This window comes from Astyanax mexicanus, chromosome 13 (genome assembly GCF_023375975.1).
Source record: "Astyanax mexicanus isolate ESR-SI-001 chromosome 13, AstMex3_surface, whole genome shotgun sequence".
In the NCBI taxonomy this organism is placed as follows: domain Eukaryota; kingdom Metazoa; phylum Chordata; class Actinopteri; order Characiformes; family Acestrorhamphidae; genus Astyanax; species Astyanax mexicanus.
In genome coordinates, this window is record NC_064420.1 from 36,132,365 (window position 1) to 36,148,050 (window position 15,686).

At 35.3% G+C, this 15,686-nt stretch overlaps 1 protein-coding gene across 8 annotated transcripts in view; it reads left to right on the forward strand.

The window, feature by feature from the left end:
• The first annotated feature begins 2,252 nt into the window (after nt 1-2,252).
• The window catches only part of arhgef10lb (Rho guanine nucleotide exchange factor (GEF) 10-like b), a 76,006-nt gene continuing 62,572 nt past the window's right edge, over nt 2,253-15,686 (forward strand). For 2 of the 8 annotated variants that reach the window (XM_049463263.1, XM_049463268.1), the window contains exon 1: nt 14,548-14,733. In XM_049463263.1, the coding sequence (XP_049319220.1) occupies nt 14,613-14,733 (121 nt within the window). In that variant the 5' untranslated portion in view covers nt 14,548-14,612. Of the gene's footprint in view, nt 2,591-12,747; nt 12,814-14,547; nt 14,734-15,686 lie in introns of those variants that run through there. The other 6 variants (XM_049463265.1, XM_049463266.1, XM_049463267.1 and 3 more) reach the window with 5 other exon arrangements.

The following is a 15,686-nucleotide window of genomic DNA, read 5'->3' on the forward strand; positions in this document are numbered from 1 at the left end:
TGGACAGCATTTTGGCAGATGAACAGATTCCAGTTGGCTTTGTGTAAAAAGTTAAATAAATGGACGTTAAATGTGGGAACCGTGGTTTAACATATTGAGTTACCAGTAGAAAAACGGCCTCACAAACATTTTATCTGTGTGGGCTTTTTTGTGGGTCAATTTGAATGACTAATAACTTCTCTAGCTTTGTGAAGGAGAGATAATTTGCTTAACGGAAACTGCATGATTGTTTTGTTTGGATCTTTGGTATGAAGCTTGTGGACTTTCGTAATGTGCAGCTGTGGAAATCATTGCTGTGGAATTTATGTGTGGTCCACTTTTAGAAATAAGATTCTGTATAGTACCAAAAATGTTTATTTGTCTTTAAACTATAGTGTATATAGGACCGTATAGAAAAACCACTGTATGAGCCCAAGATATTATAATGTTTTGTCTGCATAACTTCATTTCATGAATTAATATACAGTATATCCATTACATTATTTCAGGCATGCAGCACATTTCGGTTCCAAGCAGAGGGGCAAAGATAAGCAGATGATGGGACTTTAATTTTGCACTTTTACTATGCAAAACATAAGCATTTTGCCAATCATGTACAGCAGTCTCATTAACATTTTTGGGCTGAAAGGCATCTGGGATGGACCATCACCGGAAACATGCATTGTGGAATCTGTATTACAGAACTTTTTTGGAAGGTATAGGAGTGTATCAGTATGTTACTGTTATGCAGCATTAATATGAAAAATGAAAAAACAAAATAATTTCCCTCAAGACATCAATGCATTTTTAATAAGACAATGTATGTGTGGATAATTTTGAAGCTCAAAATGTGACAACCCTGTACTGTTGTGCAGCTTAAGATGTGTTTGCAGAAAAAACATGACAAATTGGCACCTGAAACACTTCACTGCTTGGTATTATTAGTGCCAAAATGTATTTTTATGGAATGGCAGCATTATAAAGCAGTAAATGCTTTATTGGGCCAATTTATTTTGAACTTGTTGCAGAAATGCATATTAACACATGAAATGAAGTTGAGCAGACAAAACATGAATTAAATACAATAAATACAGGTGTGTACAATTGTAATTGGGGGTGCACTATTGCAGTTTGTGTTGTGTGTATATACAGCTCTGGAAAAAAATAAGAGACTACAAAAAAAATATGAGTTTCATTAAATTTACCAAAATGAAGACTGGTGGAGTAGAACATGCCAAGATGCATGAAAACTGTGATTAAAAACCAGGGTTGTTCCACCACATATTAATTTCTGAACTTCTAAAACTTTATGAATATAAACTTGTTTTCTTTGCATTATTTGAGGTCTTAAACCTCTGCATTTTTTTTTTGCTATTTCAGCCATTTCTCATTGTCTGCAAACAAATGCTTTAAATGACAATATTTTAATTTGGAATTTGGGAGAAATGTTGTCCATAGTTTAAAATAAAAAAATTTGAATAAAAAAAAACAATGTTAGTTTTACTCAAATATATACTTATAAATATCAAAATCCGAGAAACTGATTCAGAAACTGAAGTGGTCTCTCTCCTATTTTTTCCAGAGCTGGATATGTTTGGACACACCTGTTTTCAATGTGTTTTCTTTCTTTTTATTATGTTTTACGTTTTACATGTTGTATGATTCTTCTAAGAAGCCACATTTATCTTTAATGGAGAATTAGCCTACTCTTGGTATCTCAGTGTCTTCATGAGGTAGAGTCATTTGGAATAGATTTATTTAAGAAGTTACTGCAGGTGCTGAATAAACACAAACACTTTTTTGTTTTCTAGATAATTCCATCTGTGTCCCTTTATTGTTTTCATGTTTTTAATAGTAATCTACTATGTAAATCTATTTTACCAGGTACAGAATGACATTACTACCACATACTGCTACATATAGAGACTGCCTTAATTTAAGAACACTTGCATCCCTGTTTTTTAAGGGTGCAAATCTGTCCAAATCACCTGGCAACTGAACTACTAGTAGGACTGCTAGTCCTCTGCCCCAGTCCCCCCCCCCCCCCCTTTTTTTTTCTTTATATTGGCCCTGTGTTTTCCCATTCCTACCCCCCACAGCTCCCTGTCCCACCCTGAAAGTCTCAAAAATGAGACTAGGCTGTGATTGGCTCTGGTGTGGGCCTGCAGGCCTGCTATTGGCTGACAGAGCTTTGGAAGCATTTGCATTCTGAGGAAAGGCTGTGCCTATTGATGTGTTGCAGGGAGAGGGAGGGAGGGAGGAAAAGGAAGCAAAAAGGGAGGGACAGAGGAAAAGAATAGAGGGGAAGAGTCTCTTATTCCTAGGAACGAGTGTAGTGACAGTTCTGGTGGAAGGGGCTTTGGAGCTGGTGCCTTGTGGGAGAGGAGACAATGGTGGACGTCTCTGCATGCTTTCAAGGGCTGTGAGGAGAGGAGGAGGGCTGGATATTGAAGCACAGGGATCACTGGAGAGCTGCACTGCGCAAAGATGGGAGCTGAAATGACAATGGAGTTTTTTAAGCAGCTTGGTTCTTAGAAGAGGGGGATTCTTGGAGTTTGGAAACTAACAGGGATAAGGATTGTGGCATGTAAATCTCAGTTTGGAACAAGAGGTAAGAATATATGTATATATATATGTGTTTGTATGAATATGTTTGTCTGTGTCTGTGTGTGCCATCTCACTCCTTACTCCATTACCACAGTGTAACAAAGCTTGGATCCCTCACCCTTAGGGGGTCTTTCAGCATGATGAAGCAACTGCTCAGTGGTAATACATGTTTAAACACACAGATAAAAACAGGGCTGTCCTAGGCAGGGTTAACCTACAGATGTAGATCCAGTGTCTGGATTTCAGCATTACAGTAATTTAGCATGAAATGATTGATGCTTAAAAAATGTCTTTAATGGCTTTTAAAAAATGGCTTTTAAAAAAAACATCAGGTAAAAAAACACAGCTTTCTGCTAAGTAAAAACTAGATTACATTTTAAAAAGCCTTGAAAGAAACAGTGTCAGGTAAATCACATAACATTGTGTGCAGTGTAAAAGACAGCCCCACTAAACTGTTAATGTGCAACCTGTCACATTATGTGCTGCCTTATGTGATGTCACTCTCTTAGCCTCTCCTTTACTGCAATTTAATTTAACCTTCTCAATAGGCCAGGGCATTGCTACAGCTCTGGAAAAAAAATAAGAGGCCACTTCAGTTTCTCAATCGGTTTCTCTGATTTTGCTATTTATAGGTATATGTTTGAGTAAAATGAACATTGTTGTTTTATTCTATAAACCACTGACAACATTTCTCCTATTCCTAATTCCAAATAAAAATATTGTAATTTAGAGCATTTATGTGCAGAAAATGAGAAATGGCTGAAATAACAAAAAAGATGCAGAGCTTTCAAACCTCAAAAAATGGAAAGAAAACAAGTTCATATTCATTAAGTTTTAGGAGTTCAGAAATCAATATTTGGTGGAATAACCCTGTTTTTTAATCAGTTTTCCTGCATCTTGGCATGTTCTCCTCCACCAGTCTTACACACTGCTTTTGGAACTTGCTGCTGGAGTGGCATAACTTTATGCCACTCCTGGTGCAAAAATTCAAGCAGTTCAGCTTGGTTTGATGGCTTGTGATCATCCATCTTCCTCTTGATTATATTCCAGAGGTTTTCAAGGTTTGGATTGAACAACAACAAATAACATAAGTATTGTGTGTATAGACCTACTACGTAAATTGAAGCTAGTAACTTCCTTTTAACAACCATGACATAACAGTATTGTGCGACACAAACTATATAATAATCTAATGTCCCATTACTTTTAGGATGTTTTTTTGTCCAATACAAGCTAAAAAAGGCTGCACAACATTGACCTTTTAATTATGTGTGTGGGGCCTCCTAAACTGAATATGAGTGTGATTTCTGTCAAAGTCCCTTGTCTGTTCGTGTGGACAATTCCAGCTAGATGCTGCTGGTCATGATCATTACCATCTCCTGCACTGTCTACTGTGGGTAATAATGCTTTATATTAAATATTCCTGGAACATTGTGGATTGATGAATGTTAAATGCCCGTGAAACCTAGAAATTAAATATCCCATCCATCTGGAACCCATAACTAAGTCTCACGTTGCCTTGCCATGAGCATGCTGCCAGTGCTCAGCCTTACTCACAAAATAACTCCTCATCCTCACAACTTATATAGTTTACAAGCTGTCTACTAAATTAATACTTTATGAACAACCTACATACATGTCTTATGATTTTTAGTATGTCAGTCTACATTTTCAGCCATAAATGTATATATATATATATATATATATATATATATATATATATATATATATATATATATATATACATATATACAGATCCTTTACATCATGTCCCAAAATAAGACACTAGTAGACATTTCTTATGGAAAATGTACACTAACATACAGGAGTATAAATGTGTCAGAGAGACAGTTTTATGGCTAGGTACATTATATATTACTTTACATAGAATCATACAACTCAAAGACAAAGCCAGAGATATCGACATTCACCATTTGTGTTGGATACAGATGGAATTAGGCCTCCACCTTTAACCTATCTGTGCAGTGAACACACACTTACACGCTAGTGAGCAAACACACGCAGTTATAAAATGAGAGGTGGTCAGTTTTTGCAGTGGTGCCTGGAAACCAGGCAGGGTTAAGGGCCTTGCTCAAGGGCTTAACAGTGTCATCTTGGTGACCCCAGATATTGAACCCACAGCCATGTCATTCTCTAACCACTGAGCCACCACTGCCCAAGCTGAATGCTTTAATAGTTCTATGGGTGGATAAAGGTTTTTGCCTCTATGAAGAAACCAGTGTTATATGGATTATTATAGAAAATTTTAAAAGTTTACTTCATAGCACTAGGAAAAAATGGTATTGCAGCAAGTCACAAATCCCCCTTTTTGTAATTTAGAAAACCCTTATTGCTTAAAGCCAGTACATATGCTGATGTGGGAGTTTTACTGACACTAAGTTGACTTGTTTGGAGTGAAACTGGGTGGTTGATGGTCTTGTTGTGGTTATGATTAAGATTGAAACCAAAATGATCACAGGAGACAAAATATAGGAGGGAAATCTGTTCGCATCTACTTGGAAGCCGTGCATTGGATCTTTTCAAAATAGATTTTTGACAGGACATGGAAATGGTTTTCGTTAAAGGGGGTACAGAGTCATTGACATCATTAAGGCAGTAGCAGTATTGGGTAACAATAGTTGATATTGGGCAGTGGAAATGTTTGTGATTGCAGAGCGCATTTCATGATTTGTGAAATATATTTGAATAATTTCTTAAATGTTGTATTTAAAAATATTTTTAGAAATAAATATCATCTTAAAATTTCTGCCTGGATTCTACATTACCTACACAAATAGCAAAGTAGGCTAAAATACAGTCTATTGCTAGACCAAGCAAAAAGCAGTTATAAAATACATATTTTAAATACATATTGGAGCACACCCCCAAAAACTTGATGATTTCAATGTATGTTAATGTAAAGAAATATAAGATTTAAGTAATTTTGCATATTTTCTATTAGTTTGATAATCACAATTTGCTGTAAAGGGTAATAATGCTCTAAATGCTCTAATGATAAGGGGCCATGCATGGACCTAGGCCTGTAAAAAAACAATATAAACAACTATATAAACAAATAGTCTTTTAAAGTTATTTTTAGGTTATTTATAATGCTAGCATTCTAGAATGTTGTTAAACAATGGCATTTAGATGCTTTGTATATCTGCTTCCAATCACCAATGTTGTGAACAGTTTTGACTTTCCGTTCAACACTGCTGCATGACTGTTTACATCTTAAGGATTTAACCTCTCCAGCCTCTCTGTGGCGCCAAAAGTGTGTCTGGCTTTTTGCCCACTGGTTTGATTTAGGACTAACTCAGCTAGTTTGCTTTTCTTTTCATGTAATTACTAATTAGTAATCATTAGGGGTGAATTGTTAAAATGTTTCCATTTAAAGGAGAAATCTAGTGTAAAATGAACTTTTGTCGAATAGCCCACCTCCATTTACTCCTAGCATTAAAAAAAATACATTGTTTTTAGCCAATGTTCCCAACAGGCTTATAATGCTAGTAATAGGGGCACAACATTCCCCCTGAAAATAAAATGACTACTTTTACACCATTAACAAGCTTAAAGTAGCTCAACACTTCATTGGTAGAATTCCAAGAAGTGCACAGATAGTTCATTAAAAAACTTGAGATAGTTCTCTGGTGCCAATATCTTGAAATGAAGTCATGATAAGTCAACTGTAACTGGATCAGGTTCCAAGTTGATAGTACTTCATTAATTCAAGAAAGTACATGTACTGCAGCTAGAGCTAAATCTGAGTCAAGACTGAGATTTGGAGAGACAAGAACAAGACCAGATTTAGTTATTTATTATCATATAAAATTAAAAATAAAAGAAAATGGTAAAATTGATGAGCCCATAAAAAAGGTAGACTAGGGGAATAGATTGCTACATTTATTTTATGGAAATGCATTTAAATATCAAAATTGTACTGTTTTATTGTCATGGTATAGCAGTATGTGATCTGATCATAATGTGTTACTTACTGTATAAGTTGAGGGTTGTTATCTTGTGAGTAAGGTTGATTAGTGACACTGGACAATTATTAGAGTTGTAGCCTGATAGTAGGTACCAAATGGATGGGACGTTGGATAACCAGGTTCCATGTTGTGCAGGAATTGAACATTCCACAATTCACAGTGTCAGTGTGAAGCAGAAAACTAATGTGTCAAAGAAGACATTACTCCACTCAGTGGACAGAGCAGTAGGTGTGCTAATGATTGTGACTAGTCCTATGTCTGTACATATCCTGCAGGTCCGTATAGTGTTGTTTAGCATCCACCATGGGACATGGCAAAAGTCATGGGACCCAACATTTGGAATGTATTTCTGTATGTTCAAATCGCAACATGAAGTCTAGTATAAGACTATGCCAACTCATTAATTTATTCATTTATTCATCTTAAATCCATTTCGGGTCGTGGGAAGGCAGAATAAACCCAGGACAAACCACCAATCCATCACAGGGCAGACAGACAGACACACAGTCACTCACACCTAGGGACAATTTTAAATTCATTTCATACAGAAAATACAGGAAACCCACGCAGACACTGAAAGAGCATGCAAACTGCTTGATTAAATTCTTAAAAAAATAATTTACTGGAATATATTAGATTCAAAGTATTTTTATTAATGGAAAAACATTTAACATTCAGCAAGATATGGCATTTCTCTCACAAAAAGAATCGGATGATCACCCATTTATATACATGTTTGCCAAATACAGGTATATCTGTTCTTAAAAAGTGATAACATATTTACAAATATAATCATCAACACTTTGTAAACATGAAATTAGGCCTGTTAGGATAACTTATTGATAATTTATGATAATTTATAGATAAATTGTTTTAAAAAATAATTGTGATTAATGATATTATTGTAATTTTACTTTCATGCCACTAATATAATAATACGAAAACAGCATTAAAATGCAACTAGACTATTTTAAAAAGCACTAAGCCTTTGAAAATTAAGAAAAAATATACCGTGGTATATAAATATAAATATTTGTAAATATTCTTAAAAAATAAAATAATTCTACTAGTTAACATACCGGTCTGTTCATGTTAATAGATTTTCTTGCTAAAAAAACTTAATAAATAATCCAGCATTTTTTGGAAAATATATAGTCCAAAAAATAATTGTATTCTATAATTATATTAATTTTATTTTAATATTAATAAAATAATAATGTAGAAATATTATAATGGCATAATAATGCAGTTACTACAGTTTTACTACTTTTATTTATTAAGAATTTTCAGGCATAGAAATATAAATGTGTTTAAATGTCTTAAACAAATAAAACACAAATACAGTTTATACCAGCTTAATCACATTAATGGAGGCTTCTAAAGCAAAAACAATGGGTAATATTGAGTTAATCCAAAAACTTTTGAGGTCATGTCTTTATATCGGACAATGAGTCGATAATGTAATTATTGTGACAGGCCTGCAAGCAGTGAAAGAGAGAGTACATGAATGAGAGAGAGAGAGAGAGAGAAACAGAGAGAGTGAGAGAGTGAGAGAAAGGAGTGGGCATAGGGGTTAATGTGTGTGGAGGTGCAGATGTTTCAGGCTTTGTGTCCGTGGCCAAGGCGATGGCTGGGTTATTTATGTCACAGTGAGGCCAGGGCTCCATGACGATCAGCCATTCAGACCGTCTCTCTCCTCCACACACTTTCCCTCTCTCAGCTGATATGTGACTATCTGAAGAACCCACTCCTCTCTCTCTATTTCTCTTAACAATAAAACGAGAGTGCAGAACTGGACAGCACACTATTTCAGTTGTTCCTAAAGAACTTTACCATCAGTGAAGCTCGGCTTTTGTGGGAACTCAAAATGTGTTTTTCTTATAAAATGGATCTTCAATAAAGGCGGACTTTGTCTCAGAGTGAGAGCCGTGGCAATAAGCGCTTGGAGTTGACGTCTATGGCTGTACAATGCAGGAATGTTAGAGCCTGAAAATCCAAGTGCTTTTCTCTGTATTAGGGTTAGGGGTGTGGCGTATTGTATGGGACACACAATAAATCATGACAGCAATATTGTGATTTTAAAAAAGCATATTATTAATAAAGAGTATATATCTTTTTGGGATAATTGTTTATTTTTGCTATTTATATGCATGCCCAATATATATTGTATCCTTTAGTATTGTGGTAATTTTTTGTAACATTATTTTTATTACATTAATATGCTGATTCATTATCATTATTGATTGATTATTTTGGTATTCGACTAATCTAATGATTATTTTTTCGATTAGTCGATTAGTCAGCTATTATTTTTGCAATGTTCTCCATCTCTAAAAAAGATAGAAACAGCTGAACATGAGGTTTAAATGGCATTTAAATGTCCAGATGCTGTTTAAACATGGAAATTACTGATATTTAGTGAGTTAATATGTAATCTGATTTGTTTGGGCACTTTTGGAGACACAGACTAAGTTGAGTGTAAACTGTGTGATTGAGCCATTTACCCATCTCACATTGTGTGTTTATCCCCATTATTTTGTGAAATGCAGTACTGTTACAAAGTAAGCATTAGTTGGCAATTAAATTTGTAGACGACAAATTTAAATAATTAACATTGTCAATTATATTGACTAATCGTTGCAGCCCTAATTATTATTACTCTTAATTTATAAAATAATTGTGGTCATGGTAAGGTGCTGATGTTTACAAAAGGTTTGAAACTGTTATATGCAAGGATCTGTATTTTTCCAGTGTTTTATCACTGGTTTTATCACTGATTTTTAGGGCCATATTGCCCAATCCTAATTAGGATCTGACTAATATGAACATCACTGATATCAGCAATAGTGTTACTTAAAGAGGGTGGAATAATATCCAATACTGCCAATGCAATGTGGTCCAACCCAAAGCAGAGAACGCAAACAATAAGCACCATTTCTCTTCTTGTGTTATGAAGTTAATAAGGATATTTTTGCCTATTAGACCATGTCATTGGTTATGTTAGACTCAATTATCATATTATTAAAACTTTTTTCTTAGTGTATTGATCAGCAATGTGATAATTGTATCACCATGAAAAATAATATTAAAGGAGTCCAAGTACACCTGCATTTCTCCCACCAGTTTGTTTAGTAGCTAGCTGACCCTCATATATACATTTATACATATAGTGCATATATAGGGCTTTATGAAATCAACTTTTATTCTGTTTTCGTTTTTCATCATTTTTCATCACAGTTCGGCCTTTTACGTTTTAATAGTGCTGTCAAGTGATTTTTTTTATCCAGTTAGGAGAGTACTGTTCCAAATCTCATTAGTACATTTTACTCCTTATATAGTTCACTATCATACGCCCATCATTTATAAATGTGCACTAATTAAATCTTCCAATGTATACCATAATGCAATGCAGTGGTGTTGTGTCAGACATCCTCAGAGCTTCACAAACTAAGATAGTTTGTTGTTTGAATGTTCTCTAGTCAGCTAGTGAATAAGTGAACTGTTCAGCTTAGCATATGCCTCTTTTCGACACATTAAATCAGCCCTCCCCTCTTTTTCACCTGCTGTTGATGCAGCATGACTGGCTAGCTAGCACGCAAATAAACATAGCACAAAGAAAATACAGCTCTGGAAAAAAAAGAGACCATTTAATGATGAGTTTCTTTGATTGTACCAATTTTAAACCTCTGGAATATAATCAAGAGGAAGCTGGATTATCACAAGCCATCAAACCAAGCTGAACTGCTTGAAATTTTGCACCATGAGTGGCGGCATTAAGTTATCCAAAAGCAGTATGTAAGACTGGTGGAGGAGAACATGCCAAGATGCATGAAAACTGGGTTATTCCAAAAATCAGGGTTATGCCACCAAAAAATGTTTTCTGTACTCTTAAAACTTTATGAATATGAACTTGTTTTTCTTGCATTATTTGAGCAATTATTTGACAATAAATATTATACTGTTGGAAAGCCTTTTAGTTTCCCTTTCAAATGGAGTCACATTTGTAAGGAAAATGCATTTGTTGGATGAGGGTGTATGTGGCTTGCGCTCATAAAAAAATAAACAAATCTTTACTGCCAAACAGCTCATTTTGCCATTAACTTGATTGATGTTTGATGGGGTGCCTGTCTCTGACATCCCCTGTGATATGAAACATGGCTTTAAATTTGGAGATGGAACTAGAGCTCGCTCCAAATAAGGCTGCAACTTGGTTTTGATCCAGATCAAGCCAAATGTGGAATGCCGATTCTCTAAGCAGACCTCAACTGACCTGTGTAGCAGGGCCATGCTCACAGGTGCTGTCAGTCAGGTGCCAATCAAGCAGCATCTGGGGGAACCAGAAGCTCAAAACAAGTGTGAATAGAACAGCAAAATAAGCTGTTTGGCAACGACAGAGATTTGACAGGATTTGGGTAATTCTTCATGGGCACAACCCACATACTCAGCCCAGTCATGCTGCATCAATGGCAGGTGGAAAAAAGGCAAGGTCTGATATGATGTGTCCAAATGAGGCGTGTGCTAAGCTGTTTGGAATGGTTCACTCATTAACTCATTCACTGACTGACTAGAAAACGTCCAAACAACAAACCATTGGGTTTGGGAAATTGTTAACATTTTAACAATTTGTATAAAAAAACCTTTTAGATATATGAAAAAAATACAAAAATAAAAACATTTACTTTCTCTACATATGTATTTCCTGTACATTGTTGCTACTTGAAAATTATGCTTTTTTATCAAATGATAATCAGTTTTGTTGAATTTGCCATTTCATAAACTCACACAACATATTTTAATTAAAAGTCAATTCTTGTCATTTTAATGTGATTTTCCAGATAAGAAATGTGTAATATAAAACATACTATATATTTACTGGGCAAAGCTTATAAGATTTTTTTTACGATGATATACAGTACTGTGCAAGCGTTTTAGGCACCAAAGCAAATTACATTAATCCATTTATCTCAGCAAAATATGTGTGTTTTGCCTGAAAAAGCACCATATATGATTTAAGCAGATGCAAAAAAACAAACATACAGTAAAACATAACAAGAAATTCCAATTTTTAAATAAGTAAGTGTATATCCTGTGAACCAAGCTGAAGAACAAAGTGTAGTTCCAGATTTCTCCTGGATGATTTCCCTCAGCCAGCATGTGTATATGTTCAGTTCCATCAGCAGCTCACCTGATTTACCAAATTTACCAATTTACCAAACCAGTTGTTGATTAATATGATGAGAACTAGAAATAACTCTATTAAACTTAGATGAGCATTAGGAGATATTTTAAGGAAATCAGTGCTTTAAAAGCTTTGTTTCTTGTAAAATTGCTGTTTGTATTTATTGTAATGTTAGTGTTTTACTGAGTGTTTTAATAAACACTAACTTCACAGATAAGATTTTTCTTTACTGAAATTCCCACAGGTGCCTAAAACATTTGCACAATACTGTACATTATAGTGGTGCCTCCATCTCTGTATCTGTCATTACCTTTCTCACTTTTCCCTTCATCACACTGCACCTGCTAAATTATTCATTTAAACTGACCTCCAGTAAGCACTGAGCTTCAGGCCTATCTATGAAATGAAATGGGAGAGATCTCTGGTGATAAACAACTGTTAAGGAAGGCGATGAGATGGATTACTGTAATATAAAGTGTCTTAGCAACCTGACAGTATGTAAGCTTGATATAAATAACGGACTGACTGGAAATGTTTGAACTAGGCAGTCTCTCTAAATCCACTGCAAGTGTTTAGGCTGTGCTCATTCCTCAGAGCTGAGCTGGCCTGTTTTTCACTCACGTTGTTCCCTTTGCCCATTAAATGTGGGAGAACCCAGTCTGTCACAGGCAAGTCTGGATCCGCCACGCACCGCTGAGGAATTTAGCAGGCTCATACAGCATTACCACTGTTGGACAGATCCTCCTCTCGTGTTGCCTCCTCCTACCTGCATTCTCCTGCATACGGATATTGACTCATCATAGATTATTGATCAGAGAAGGCCAGGCCATTTGGGTTTAGTGTGACCCTACAGTGGCACTATAGTCTGCCCCACATTTTAGGGATTGTGACGACAGCTTCCAAAGAACAGTGATGTTGCAATAATGATAAATTTCATGAATCACCCCATGTGTCAGACAGTCTTCAGTAACATAACTCTTCTCTCGTTTACAGGAAGGCAGATGTGACTACAGGCCGAGCCCATGGCATCCCCGCAGTCCCTTACCCCACATCCTACAGGTGAACAAAACCCTTTTACATGTCTAAACCCATTATAGAGACAGTTCAGCTGTATATCAAATTCACACACTTTCAATCTTACTACTCCAGCCAAGACAAGCTGGAGTAGCAAGTGTTGGAAGCTCACCAGCTCAGCTACCAGTTTAGATTTATACACTGTTTAAAGATACATAAATCATCATCCTTTTACTTTAGACATTTAGTTACTTAATGGTGAAGGTAAAACACTAAGAACACTAAGAACTACAAAGGATATAAAAAATCAAATGATTATCAAAAAAGCATGTTTTTTTTTTATTAGGGGTGTGCCAATAGACACGTGACACAATCTCCATATCTTAATATTGTGATACCGTATATATTTTGCTAATTACTGTATTCATTTTAATTGTTTGTTTGCTGTTTTAATGCAGTAAATATCTTACAATTTACTTTTTTATTACATTAGTTGTTTTCTGATTTTTGGTATTTAGTTTTTTTTTGTTACACTATTACAAATTTATACAAAATCAAGGCCTTGGTAAATTACTGTTTATGAAATAATGAAATAATATTATGAAATATTTTTTCGTTCTATTTATTTTGTTGTAATATGTTCTTTAAATGAATTAAAACAATATTTTATCATATCGGCAAAAATATTGTTATTACAAAAATACCCTGAAATATCATGATATTATTTTAGGTACATATTGCCTACCTGAAATATTGTTTGATACAATTGGACATTGCACGCCTATATGATTTGATGATTGTGCATGCACCCATTGTGATGGCGATGCATAAGCAATAATGTACATTATTTATATTTATCATTTATACTTATATATTTTATATGTATAGACATATCACTATAGGAGAATTAAAAACAAAACAGTGTGAGGTTGCTTTTTAGATCTTAAAAATATGATGATAACTACATTGTCAAACAGGATTAGTTGCACATCCTATTAGGATAAATACGATGAAGAATGTGTGTCACCATGAAACGTTAAGCTGTAAGCCATTGAATTTGTGTGCTATTGTGAGAAGTATTTCAAATGATTTATAGACACTGCTTCTCACACATTATTTACTGATTTATACCTCTTCTCTACACATTTTTTGATGTAGTCCTACATAATCTTGTGCTTGAACTGTGTAACATCCTGTGATGTCTTGTTGATTATTCGTTGATTAGTCATTCATTATGGTTTTTCATCTTTCCAGGAAATAAACAAGGTAAAACCTAAAAAAACAGTTGCTGAATTTCACTGTAAACTGTTCTTTTTAACTGCTAGTGAAATAATTGAATGTGTATGTATAATAATAATATAATAATAATGTGTGTGGACTTTTGCATCATGCTTAGCATAAGCATGAACTCCCATTTCTTGTTAGTTGTATATGGAGCTCCACAGCTCCAGACACCAAACATGTTTTGGCTGCTTAAGTATATTTGGAGTAAGGAGCAATTATGCAAATATAATACTTTTGCTTCAGGTATTTCCAGCTCTTAAGCTCCTTGGTACAGCCTTGGGCAGTCAAAGGTGGAGGATTTGGACCAGAGCAGCTTGCAGCAGTTTCTGTAGGATCAGTGTTACAGCATGATTTTCTAGGTTTGGATCCGGTCCGTACCCAGTAAGACGTCCGAGTATTTGGCTCAGGCTGTGCAGTGTGACTGTCTTAATCTGCAGCGAGCCTGAGAAAGCGTTAGAGCGCTGCGTTGTTGTAAAGCTAGTTGACCATATGCTGTGTCAGAGGGATCCCACATCAATACCATATGCCACCTGGCCCTGACACACATCCATCCGACAGTCATGGAGACCGCCTGCATGACCCAGTCTCTCAAGTTTCTGGTTTCGCCAAAAATTCACCTGGCAAGTCCGAAGAGGTTTTCCTATTTTTGCTGGAGTGAAACTGATGAGGAGAGAAGGCAAGGTAATGACCTGGTGTTATTAATTCAGAAATATTTGGAAGATAGTCCACACAAAGAGAGCTGTGAATCAGGAAAGAACAGGGGGATTTTTAGCCTGTTTTGCCATTGACCCTTAGACTGATACTGAAGTCATGTGGTTTGATTGGAATACAGTTACTGTTTAACTAGACGAGCTACAGTAAATGGTACATCTAAAAGTACAGTTTCGAGTACAAACAAGCAAAAAGGCTGCTAAGACTTTCATTTGTGTATGCATTAAGTTGACCATATGGTGAGATTGACTAATCCCCTTTCTTTACCTGCCCTGGTCCTTTACTGCAGCTCTGGAGAAACAGTAATCCCCAGTTTCTTAATGTCTTCTAAGTGTCTAGCAGATTGTGTTATTGTTTTATTGTTTTCTAAAGCAGTGAGGTATACTCAATACCCATGGTGGGCTGGTGTGTGTTTGACGAGTAATGTGAAAGGAAAAACTGGTAGTTTATATTGGTGTCACTTCCACAGAGACATTGTTTACACCTGCTCACTTCATATAAGCAGTATCTGGATTGAATAGAGTATGCATTTACACTTGGTTGTCAAATGTGTCTCCAAATAGTTTGACTAAAATGTGACTGTTGTTTAAAGAAAATATGTCCTGGGAGGAGTTTTAGTTGTTGAATGCGTCTTGGAGAGATGGATGTTTTTGCACTATGCAAAAACGTGGTTCAAATGCATCCCAGGCAGAATTTTTTAAAACTTAGTTCCATGATAATACCAGTACTTAGTTTAAAAGCAATCTAGTTTTCATTTGTTTTGCTATTTTCTGTATATTTGTTTATGCTTGGTGTGGACTTTTTGTTACATTATTTAAGCATAAATAATTTAAACATAATACAAAAGAGGGAGTGCTATAAAGTGTAATATTGGCAATATTACACTTTATAGCAGAAACCTCTCAGATGTATAATTGTGATTA